At 35.2% G+C, this 12,806-nt stretch overlaps 1 protein-coding gene across 3 annotated transcripts in view; it reads left to right on the top strand.

The window, feature by feature from the left end:
• The window catches only part of Arhgef12 (Rho guanine nucleotide exchange factor 12), a 128,676-nt gene that overhangs the window by 51,443 nt on the left and 64,427 nt on the right, over nucleotides 1-12,806 (top strand). For 2 of the 3 annotated variants that reach the window (XM_020166509.2, XM_020166506.2), the window contains exons 2-4: nucleotides 6,183-6,206; nucleotides 7,452-7,537; nucleotides 9,073-9,129. In XM_020166509.2, the coding sequence (XP_020022098.2) occupies nucleotides 6,183-6,206; nucleotides 7,452-7,537; nucleotides 9,073-9,129 (167 nt within the window). The remainder of the gene's footprint in view (nucleotides 1-6,182; nucleotides 6,207-7,451; nucleotides 7,538-9,072; nucleotides 9,130-12,806) is intronic. The other variant, XM_020166507.2, reaches the window with a different exon arrangement.

Genomic DNA, 12,806 nt, shown 5'->3' with positions numbered 1-12,806 from the left:
TCTTTGTGAATTGTAAGTGCACAGCCTGACCTAAGCACAGATGTTGACTGTAGTCTTGATTCAGGGACTAATGTACATGTGGTTGTTCTTCCTTTTCCTGACATTTCAGAAAGCAAAGATTCGATTCCATGTGATTCTGTTGATAGTTGGTGAGACCATTTACAGTGAATCCATCATAATTAGTGTTTTTGTTGGATCACTTTACTTACTACAGAATGCTATTTTTATGGATGCTTTAGATTTTTTCTTTAATAGCAAATTCATCTAAACTATGAATATACTTGCAATTTAAGAATATAGAACTCATATGGTAGACTATATTAAATAAAGTGAAATATTTGACATTATTTTACTTTTTAATAAAAATGGCCAAGCTCAGATTGAAAAGTAAATATTTGTATGTTGGCACTGGTCTCAGTGGCACTTCAGTGGCCAGGTAAAAGTTAAGATCTTCTCCTTTTTCAGAAGTACAGTTGGGACTAGGCAAGGTACTCACACTTATAATCCCAGCCACTAGGAGGCAGAGATTGGAGGATCTTGGTTTGAGGCCAGCCTCAACAAAATGTTAGTGAGCCCCTTACCTCAACAAAGAAGCCAGGAGTGGTAGCTCACACCTGAGATCTCAGCTACATGGTGGGCATAGGTAAGAAAATGGGGGTTCAAGGCCAGCCTCAGGCAAAAACACTAGATTGTATATGAGAAAAATAACCTAAACAAAAAGGACTGGAGGCATGGCTCAAGTGTTAGGGCACCAGCCTCCCAAGGCCTGAAGCCTTGAGTTCAAACTCCAGTACCACTAAACAAAAAAATTGTAATAATAAAAAGTGCAGTTCTGTCTTTTGGTCAATTTTCAAAAAACAGGTGAAGACTTTTTTTCCCCCATTTCTCTTGAAATGGGGGAATGCGAAATGAGACCCTACTTTTATAAATTATGAGATCATTTTGTAGAGGCCAGTTTATTGCTTCATCGTCTCTTTCATAAGTGTGGATTTGATGGTTTAGTGTGTGATGGGCTAAGCATTCTTGTTTCAGCATTTTGAAGTCCTTTCTTTCTGGCAATTCTTTTTACCCTGTTTCTTGAAATGAATGCTGTCTAAAAAGAAACTGTTTAAAGTAACACTAGTTAGCAGTGCTTCTGGTCTCAAGAGAAACCTACTTAGATACTGTCCTGGAAATATTCACAAAGGTAGTGATTTTCTAGGATGTCAATAAGAGAAAATGAAAGCCTTTAATAAGTCACTATATTAATTGTAAAGTCCTTTTCCCAGATAAGTAAAAACTGATATCCAATCCATAATGCATCTCGCAAAGGGAACAAGGAAAGTAATTGAGAAGAAATTTACTCTAAATTGTCAAAGTACGTCTAGGAAATGAGAGTGTCTTATTAAGAATCTCTTGTGTGTTTAAGTTCTTCAGCAAAGTCATTGTATACTAAGTAATAAGCGTTAAGTTAATTTGAAGCTGGGTGTGGTGGTGTATACCTGTGTAACCCTAGCAGTAGGGAAGCTGAGAATTAGAAGTTCGAGGCCAGCCTGTAGTATATAATGAGACCCTGTCTCAGGAAAAAAAAAAAAAAAGGTTAATTTGAGAAATTGCATTACATTCTAGTGAATCATTTTTGAATTTTCCATTGAGCTCCTTTATTCTTGTCATTCCGTGGTTGGTGTTGCAAGGTCCAAGGCTTTAAAACTAAAAACACCTTGAAAAATTCTCCATGAGTCATTCTGTCAGCTGTAGCTTCTGCTTTACAATCCTTTGGGTACAACTAATGTTTTATTGCCGGCTCTGCTAACCACTTCCATCTCTGAACCTGAATGCTAGTAAAGAGTACATAGTGAGCTATTGTGTTGTGCTCAATGTTCAGCTGCTGCTGGAACTTCTGCTTCTTTTTTGTTGTTGCTGTTGTTATGAGTTTTGTAACTTTTAGGGTTTTTAATGACTCTAAGGTAGACAATTATGGGTTATAGGTGGTGAAAGATTTGCGTGTTTTTCTTTGTGGTGGTGGTAGTGGGAAAGAGTGGTCATTTTCACTATATTTTGTTCTGTGAATTGTATTGTTCGTATGTCTAAAGGTTGAATTAACAATTCACCAGATGTACTGCAGACAAATGCTCTCTTAGCTGTTTTGTTTGTTTTGTGAAAAATGAGATATTTCTAGAGCATGCCGGTTCAGATTGTTATCAACTTCAAATTTTAAGTATTATGCTTTAAAATATTTAATTTTAAATCAAGCCAACAGAATGTCTCAATCATTCACTCTTGATATTTTCAAGGAGATGAGGAAACAATGGACTTTTAAAAACAGTCTGGTGACTTTGGTCAAAACAGTTTCACTAGGTTTGAAAAAAATCATTCCATCTGCTAGAAAAATTGAAATTCTAGGTTGTAACCTTATCTGTTTTCTATGTGTTTTTCTGAGCCAAACAGCTATTTGGATATTGTTAGTCTTTATATTTTCTTTGCTATTTAATTTGAATTTGTGCCACTAATGCCACAATTTTTTCTCCTAATCGCTAATAATTAAGTGGTTACTGGTATCTACCAGACGTGCTTCTCATTCCTAATTTAATCCATAAGATAAATTTGTGAGGTAAGTACTTACGTTATCTCTGCTTCACAGATGATCTGGAGAGGTCAGATAACTTGTCCTAGTTCAAGCTCCTTTTACATTGTAAAACTACTATATACTCAGTTGTATTTTTTCCTGAGAGTCCCCAGCACTTGAAATTGTGTAGAATTGTCATCTGAGAGAACAACAATGCTCTTCCCAGCCCACCTGGCCATTTCTGCACTGGTGTTGAGTATCGTTTCATGAGCTTTGAGCCTTGGAATTAACTTAATCATTACCTAATTTGCAAGAGTTTTTAGCTAAGTAACTCTCCTCATTGGAGTGGATTCCAGTATTGTATTATATTTCGTTGATTCCCAAGGTGCAGATCTTCCCACCCCATACATTTTAACATTGCTCAGTGTTAAAGTTCTTCCAGTGGAATTTTTGATAATTCTAAATTTAGTAGCTAATATTGGGTACGATTTATTTACTTATTTATTTGTTTGTTTGTTTATTGAGGCAGGGTCTTATCATGTAGCCTAGGCTAGCCTTGAACTCCCAATCCTGCCTGAGCTTCCTGAGTGTTAAGATTATAGACATGCACTACTATGCTCTGCTTTGGCTACTAATCCATTGTAGATAAAAGTTTCCTTAACCTCCTCACCTTCATTTCAGTCATTCCTCATTAGTCTCAAATTCCTTATCATAATCAAATGGGGGGTGAGGAGGAGGAGGAGGAAGAAAGCCCTTGGAAGAGAGAGAGAAGGGTAAGAATTAAAATTTGAGCGTGATATCCTTATTTTTTCTCACATGGTTTCAGAATAGTTTTTACTAGACCTTTGTCAAAAGGCTAGTTCTTTTCTCAGTAGGAAAATATGGTTTCTAGCAGATGGCTTATTACAAGCAAATAGGTGACAAACCCAAAACAAGGTAGCTCTTTCAATTTTTTTTTAAGCCAGAAGAAATTCTGTTTAAGAATCTTAAAGGAATATTCCAATTATAAAATCACACATATGCACAAATAGTTATATCTGGTTAAAGTGGAAATTTTACTTTGGTATTTATTATTTATTGAGTTAAGGCTATTTAATTATAAGATCACATCTCTCTACATTATAGTAGCATCTTGGGAAGGTGTAAAAATACAAAATTTGGAAGACCTCTGTATATACTGCTACTGTGGGCTTTAGTATTAGAGCTCAGAACTAATAGGGGAAGCGCATTCTGAGTCTAGTGACTGAAGGTATTCTCAGTAAGGCTGTTGGTTGGGACTTCTGGCATACAACTGTGTTTTATACAGTTGTCCAAAGGAAGGGCATCTTATCACCTGGATCCCAGCCACTCACATTCCTCATAATCCTTTCCATTTTTTTCATCATAGTTCTTCATATTGATATTTTGGCTTTGTTTGGTATCTAGAAAAATATGCACATGTATATGAATCAACACGAACATGTTCATTGTTGGCTAACTCTCCAAGTCATCAACATGATACTTTCAAAAGCCAGACAGTTTCATTAGACGTGTCTGACTGTCAGTATTCAAATACAGCTGTTCTATGTAAATATATAGCCCAAGATTTCATGATTAGACTGCATGGTGGACTAGGACTTGAAAACACAGGATTTTGTTCACCAGAATTTGTTTCATCAGCCCAGTCACTGATGAACAAGGCCACTTTTTAGCCTTCAGACCTGCCTTTCTGAGGCATTTGGTAGTATTTATTTACCTTTTCTGTCTTGGCCCTTTGTCTTTTCTGACTCATCTTCTTAATCCCCTTTGTTACCTTCCACCTCCATTCTTAATCATGTGGATGCCAGTTTTTTCCCCAGGATTTGAACTTCGCTATTTTTCTTCATGACTTGCTGTTTTAAATTTCTGTAACCATCCATAGGCTGGTGGCTCAAATCTACAACTCTAGCCTTAGGCTTTTCTTGGGGGATCTGGCTTCCCATTTCTAGCTCTCTCTGATTACATCTGTCTTATTATTCAGCAGCTAGCAGAAATTTTATTAACCTCTGGGATAGTTTTGGTGACTTTCTTCGCTGAAGTAAGAGGAAGCCAAATGAAATAGCCAGGAAGGCGCTTGGCATTGTTACCTGAGTACACGTGTTCATTGTGGACATACATGTGCATATTTGTTTTTGCAGATATTTTTGTAGGTACTTGAAAGTGGAATTCAGTGATTAGAGGAAAATACTGTGATTTAAATGCTTAAGTTCTTCATCTGTACTTTATGAATATATTAAATAGATTATGACAAGTTGTACTGTGATAGTCTTCTCATCTTATTCCTTTTTGTCCTCTTACTTTCCTTCTTTTTCATTCCCCTGTAAGAGAAAATAGCTCAGGAAACTGGTCTACAGGGAGGTTGAGAACTTACAGGATTCTTTGCCAGAATCCCCCTGGATGTTGCAGATCCTGGTAGGCGGCATTATATCCGGGTAGAAGTTGTTACAGTGATACGAGGCAGAGTGGCTAAGGCTAGTATCTACAAGTCTTATCCTTTGTAGGAACTCAGTTGGAATCCTCTTCTGACAATTTTTATGCACTTGTAAATTAAAGAGCATATTCCCATTCCCTTCTACTCCCACCCCAATAAGAAAAGATAGACTACTTAGGAAGCCCCAGTCCTGAAGCTTAGTTGTCTTCTGTAATCAGATATTCTCTGGAGTGGTGTCCCCTTCTTCCAGAATTCCCTTTCACATCACCACTTATTTTCTGTGTATTAACAAGCCATCACACATTAGGGAAGTTTGTAGGTTCTTTGTCTTTTCCTGTCAATCTATTTGATTTTAGTAGGAATTAAAAGGAATTTATAATTCAGCTTTTAGGTTTGTTTGTTTGTTTTTTAAGTTAAGCTACCTCCATGCCAAATGAAACATAGTCATTCAAGTATCACTGGTTTATGTTAATTTTACTGTCTTTATTAATATGCCTTTTTAAAAACCATGTGATGAAACCACTGACCTGTGGAAACCACTACAAAACTGTAAATTTACTAAAAAAAAAATCCTCTAACACCCCCCCCCCAATTTTATTGATGTTCTCAGTAAACTACTGTTCTTATTACCTAGACTAAGTAATCTGTACATAAAATACCATAGGTTGGAATAATCTGAAAGGCAGAAATCAAACAAAGAAAGGGAGGATATTTGGGACCATTCTTTAGACTTAGTGTTTATATATGGCACCAATCTTCTATTAAGAAGCCTCTGTAGTGTAATATTTCTTGAAAAGAAAGACAACCAGAGGAAATGCTTTGGTTTTTTTCTAACTTACAGAACCCCAGAAGAACAAAACAAAAGAAAGCAGAAAAAAATATGTTGTCTTCTAATTTTAGAACATGTTTTTGATAGCTCCAATTAAAAAAAATTTTTTTTGTTGTGGTTGGTGGGGATACATTGATGAAATTTTTTAAAAAGTTATTAAAGCTAAACATAAATGAGATTTAGTGAAGGAAAGATACTAAAACATGTCATTGTCTTGTTCTACTTGTTTGTTGAATCTTGCTTTAGGAAAATCAGCATAAGATTTAAATTCCTTACTCTAGTTCAGTGTAATTAATAACTTTAATAAGAGAATTTTATAAGTATAATAACAAGTGTCCTTTTTTTTTTTTTCTTTTCAGGTTTCCCCTCAAAAAACCTATAAGGTAAGTTGTTCAATTGACCTTCATACTAAAATTTAGATTAAGTTATAATTAGAAGCATACCTTCAAAATTATGGGAATTTTTGTGGTTTTTGAGAACGTGGAGTTAAGTAGTACAACATTTCATAATGCTTCATAAATTTAAAATATAACAGGTGTTGCATATTTTTTCTGGAACACAGCATTGTTTTGATAATATTTTCAATGTTTTTAATAAAAGCATTTAAACAGTTTATTCAAATAGACACTTAAGGTCACTCCCTATGCAGAGATTTAATTTTAAAATCTGTTTGTAACTGTTTGGAATTGCAAATTGCTAGTTTTGGGTTTATTTTATCATGTGAGTGACTGTAACTGCCTTTAATGAACTTTGGTACTGGTTTAAGTCTTAATTACTGTAAGACAATAAAGAAAAAAATCTAAAATATTCAAATTTGTCAGTGCCTATATCTGTTTCTTTCATCAGGAAGAAACTGCTAAGACTCTTCTACAGTATTTGTGCTTTAATATCTCTTTTCTTTTTCATCTTAGTTATCATAAATATTATTTAAAATGCTGGTAGTACGTCATCCCTAATTATTTGAATATTTTAATCATTTTTAGTGACAGCATTACCCAGGATACTGGTGCTAACCTTGGCATTTCAATTAATTATACCATAGTTAAGGTCTTATTTGTTACCCAGTTATTATCTGATCGGTGAAATTGGCTAGGCCATAGAACAAATAGTAATTCTCATGTCATCTTGGGCCTGAAAGTGGTTGGCTAAGACTTCTGTGGCTAGAGTTACACAGGCGGGGTTAAAATTAGGCTTGCCTAACTTTGTTTTTATAAACTCGTCTCATGCATGCTATATTTATGCAGTGATTTTGAGCTTAACCATAGTATATCTAGGATTAGGGAATGTGTTTAATTCCTTTTAAGTGTTGTTTTCTTATATTTTAAATGGAAATGATAGCAATTGGCCTGTGAAGACCACTAAATAACTGTAAGCAGTTATTTCTGAGAATAAAATAAACTTTAATAGTGAATACTATTTTTACTATTTGAAGCACTTTTATAACCAAATAAACAGAGTGTGTATTACACATAGTATAGACTGAATTTTAAAACTTTTTGAAAAATTCAGAGAGCATTAACTGATTTCCTGGTTTCTCTTTGTAAGACACATTTTGGGGGCTTTTTAAATTAAGGTTTATCCTAATGCTTTTCTTGTAGCAAACATTTGATTGCTTTGATTTAATTTAGGCATGGAAGTATTTTGAACCGAGAGTCACCAACAGATAAGAAGCAGAGAGTTGAACGCAGTGCATCGCATGATTTTGATCCCACAGGTAAAATACTATTTGTTCTCCCAAATATTGAGACTAGTGAAGTTCAGGAAAAATACAGGTTAAGCGACCTGAACACTTAGGAGTGGTGGTCTCACCTTTCGTAGGACTCTCCTTACCCTGGTTATAGAACCCCACCTCTGCATTTGGCAGCAGTATTACATTTTAACTCTCAATACTTTAGACTCCAAGATAGACGTATCATGGTAGTATGCATTATATTTAAAAATAATGGTAATAGCAGAAACAGCTGTATCATAATTGGAGACTTGGGTCTCATCAAGGACTTAATATTAAGATGAATCATGGTATGAGCACTAGTATGTCATAAAATCAAGGCTGTTAACAATTGTAAACCTCTGTGATCATTCTGTTGTGATCATGGTGAGTTGATGTATTAGGCAAAATGTGATTTCACAGATTAATGATCATCTCATGTTGAGCAAGTAAATGAATAGAAATCCCCTTTGCTTCAGTAAAAATTGTTCTGAGTGCACGGAACTGTCTTTCAATACCTGTAGTGTTGACTTTTCCTAGAGTTTTATGTTAACTAACTTTATTTATAGTCTTAATTTTATACAGGCTTTTCCTTTTGCTTTTTCTTTGTAAACTCAGTACCGATTTATAATAAAATTACTTAATCATTTGCTTTTGTCATTTGAAATTGATATGTTCTTTGAGCACATATTATTTGATTTAGTTGTGTGTCCCTGTGGCAAAAGATAAAGTCATAAATATTACAATCTGAGATAAATAAATATTAGTTCTTTCTTAGATATTTTTACTTAGAAATGTAATTTTCAATTTTTAATAGAGTAATATATTTTTATATAATTAAGATGTTTCACACTTTTGTATAAATAGCCCTTTTATTTTAAAAAATATTATAAATGCTATCTAGGAAGGGAAAACTGAGAAATAAATATCTAACAGTTTACCTGCATCTTGGGTAGTGGGTAAAGGGAAGTCCCAGTCATCAGTTTCAGAGGCTTTGGTGGTAGAAGGAGGAATGTCACAGACCTCCTTGACGAGGGTAGTCTCCATTTCTGACAGCTAATTGTCAGAAGTCAGGGGGCTCAGAGGCTTTCATTTATATGTTTATTATCTTGCCAATAAGGGTCACAAGTTTCTGGCCTATGTTTATTAAAATACTGTACTCTTGTTAGATTTGTTCTGTTTTGTTCATCTGCAGTATGCCCATCTCCAAAGACAGATTTAGCAAAAGTATGGCATTTTATGAGTATAGCTTTTAGTGTTTTTGTCCTCTCTACAGTTACCAGATGATATATTTTGTAGACTATTCATGTGTTGTTTGGTTTGACTGTATTTTTATTGCACTGTCTTTCTTCAATAAATCTTTAAAATGTCATTACCTATGCTATTCATGACTATTCTAAATGCTATCATCTGTGATGTTCATACTTTATGTTTGCACGATTTAACTTGATCATGATTCATTCTTTTTTCCCCCCATGAATTTTTCCCCTTCCATTGGTCTCCATATTTTCTATATCTCTCCTTTTCTCGCTCCTGTGCAGATAGCTCCTCCAAGAAGACAAAGTCTAGTTCAGAGGAGAGTAGATCGGAGATATATGGTAAGCTAATGTAGCTAATTCAGCCTTGTACCTCTGGAGCTTGCTTCATGCTATTTCACTTTGTGGTTCATAACTGCAGCCTTTCTTGTGTCTGCTCTGCATGGCGCAATCTGTTGCAGGGAAGGGGAACCTGGGGTTTTAATGTGGCTATGATGTGGAAGTTTAAGATTGTTAGAAACTAACATTGTAGATTGAGAATAGGCTACACTACCCATCTGTTCTTTTATCTTGTTTCTGTAAGGAAGGTGATTGTCTTTAATATGTTGGGGTCAAGTTCCTCCAAATAACACAATGGGCTTTGAATTCTTGCCATCTTCTTACCATGTCTCATTTGTAGAATTTAATCAATTCAGTCTTTTCCTCTAAGTATAGTATTGATGCAATGAGAATGTGTTAGCAGTTCTTTGGAATTTTTATTTTTTTGTTTATTTTTAACTGCTTTATCACCTGGACAAGTTGTTTTTGTGGAACATATCCATAATAGCAAAAATATTTAAGTATTTTATTTTTATGCATGAGTAATTTGTGCCTTTCAAAAGCTTCCCTGAATCAGCTTACTCTGATTGGAAAAATTTTAAAATGCTACCTTTAAAAAATAATCCTCACAAAAAGCAAATTTAACCTGAATAGTGAACTTTTACAACAGATGTTGGAAATACTAATATTTCCAGAGTGTGTCTTGTCTTCCAAAGATGCAATAAACCATGTTTATGAAGTTCACGTAGATTTGCCCTTTGTAGTTTTACCTGCCTGTATCCCGTCTTTTGGCAACTAATTAGTTTTTTTGAGCAAAGTAAGTAGGAGAGGCATTACTGTAACTTTAAAAATAATCTCTGGAAGGCTAAGTTATTTCATTTTAAGAAAATTACAAATTTTGCTTCAAAAGAAAATCAAGTCTTCTCCAAAAGAGCCAAAAGTCTGTCAAGTGGAAATTTACCTAGGTGCAGGTATTTCCTAGCTTGACATATATGAGATGAAAGAAATAGGGAAATGGCCCTACCCCACTGAAAACATTTGACAGTTTACATCTACTGGCACTTGAACCCATGGTATCAGATACCATTTAATACTATGAAGCCTCAGTGTATGGTTCTAAGCCAGTTAATGCTTCTATGTTAGATACATACATATAATTTTTTGGTGAGAGGGCAGTACTGGGGTTTGAACTCAAGGTTTCACACTTGTTAGCCAGGCACTGTAGCACTAGAGCCACTCCTCCAGCCCTCACATAATTTTTTACTTGGCCTTTTCTGTGTAGTTCAACAGCACATGCAGGCTTTGTGGTGTGTCAAGTTTATGCTTTTTCATCCTCCGAAGAATTTTGATTCCTAATAAGTAAGAAATGGCTTCATAATTCTTCAGTACTCTTTTTGTTGTATGTAAGGTGCTTCCTATAGTTTATTGTCTCCTTAGTATATATGCAGAAGCTTATTGTTTGCTTTGGATGAGGACTAACAATCCAGGAACCTATGACAAGGAATATACTAATATTTTTCTTACCAATGGTAGGAATTTTACACTAGTCCAGACATGCCACTAGCTTGGTAGTAATAGAAACATTTTAAGTGGTAATTGGGAAGTAAGGTGTGGTTTCTTTGTGTGTTTGTTCCTTCAGACCTTGAAATGCCTTTTCTGGCAGGAACAAGTTCTCAAAGTACACTCATCAGCGAGTTGAGTTGGTCAGACAGAGTCAGCATGTGAACGTTTATCTCTGACACTATAAATGTAATCTTGATAGACGTCTTTAGACTGTGCAGTTAGCACAGGAAAAAAAGGACACTAAGGACTCAAGGAAGGCTTGGAAACTTGAGAATATGACTGAGTAGAGTCATAGCAACTGGGGCCCTCCTTCCAGTGTGGGCCTTGTTACAAGCCCACTTCAGATTTTCTCTTGGGGTAAAATTCTTCATCTGGGTACTTCACACAGACGTTAACTCATATATTATTTCAAACTTTCTTAGCCATTTTTAGAGCTACTGTTTGAGATTTCCTTTGCTCATTTTAAAAGGAAACCTTTTGCATTGACTTCTTTTGTTAAGTTTCTGCCCAATTTTGTCCAGTTGATATTTATTCCATTTCTCCTTATTCTTTCCCGTTGCACCTTTTGGAGTCTATTGCACATGAGTGGATTCATTTTCTTATCTGAAATTTTAATGATATTTGATTTCCTATTTTTCTTACAAATGGAGAACTTTTGTGGGTTATTGTGTGATATGAGTGATTCAACAAGGAATTTTAAAGTAGACTATAGCTTTTTACCTAACTTCTGTATTGGTGTCAAGAAGAGATTTCCACTGCTACTGATTTGTGCAAGAATAAGCCATGGCTTTTAAAAATGGTCTTAGTTAGCCAAGCACCAGTGACTCACACCTATAATCCTGGCTACTCAGGAGGCAGAGATCAGGGGGATCCCAGTTTGAAGCCATTCCGGAACAATAGTTCATGAGACCCTATCTTGATAAGACCTTTTACAAAAAAGGGCTGGTGGAGTCCCTCAAGGTGGAGGCCCAGTACTGTGAAAAAAAAAAAAAAGGTCTTGGTGTGCTTAAGCTGCCCTAACAAAATACCATAGTTTGTGTGGTTTAAACAACAGAAATTAACTTTCTTACAGTCCTAGAGGTTGGCAGTCTGATAGGACTCTGATACATAGTGCCACTATGGCTGGATGCTGATGAATTGTAGATGACTACTTTCTCATTTTGTCTTCATGAGGCCTTTTTGGTGGGAGATTCTGCCACCTGTTCTAATCCTATCCTGATCTCATCTAACGCAAATTATCTACAAAAGGCCATGTCCAAATACCGTCACATTGAGGGGTGGGTGGGGTGTCAACAGACGAATTTTGAGGGGACATGAGCATTTTTATCCTTAACAGAAGCAAACTGTTAGTACAGGTTAAGTATCCCTTATCTGAAATGCTTGAGACCAGAAGTGGTTTGGATTTTGGAAAATTTGGGGTTTTTAAATGTTAGCACATACATAAAAAGTTATGGGAATGGGATCCAAATCTAAAATGAAATTCTCAGTTTCATATAAGCCCTCTACACATAGTCTGAAGGTGATTTTATTATACACTATGTTTAATAATATTGACTGTTTGGACTAAGACCCATCCCATGAGGTCAGTCTCCACTTGTGGCCATTATTACTCAAGAAGTTTCAGATTTTGAGTACTTTGGATTTCAGAATTTTGGGTTAGGGAGGATCAATCTGTACTTTAAATATCCTGGTTTGGGTACTTGAGAATGTATTTTCTTAAGAAATTTATATAATTTTTCTCATTGAGGCGTCTCATATCTTTAAAAAGAAAAGTTACTGGTTTAATTCTTGCTCTCACCAACTTGAATAATAAGTCTTCTTCAGCCTTATAAAGAGCATTCTGCTTCTATGTCCTCACAAACTCATTCACTTCTCGCCTCTTGAAGTCTGACTTCTAAACTCACTAAAACACTGAACCAAACATCTTATTTGAAGATTCATTAACTTCTTCTAATTTTCACTTTTCTTCTGAATCAATCGTCTGTGCAGATACCCTTTCTTTGGTTTCTATAATATCTCATTACCCTACTTCTTTTCTCTTGTTACTATCTTATTTCTGTTACTTGATTACATGACCCAAGTTTCTGTCCCTAACTTTCTATCACTTGCCAGTTTATTTCCTTTTCCTTTTCTTTTCT

Source organism: Castor canadensis, chromosome 2 (assembly GCF_047511655.1).
Source record: "Castor canadensis chromosome 2, mCasCan1.hap1v2, whole genome shotgun sequence".
Classification (NCBI taxonomy): domain Eukaryota; kingdom Metazoa; phylum Chordata; class Mammalia; order Rodentia; family Castoridae; genus Castor; species Castor canadensis.
The sequence above is the reverse complement of the archived record's forward strand: the minus strand, read 5'-3'. Positions and strand labels throughout refer to the sequence as shown.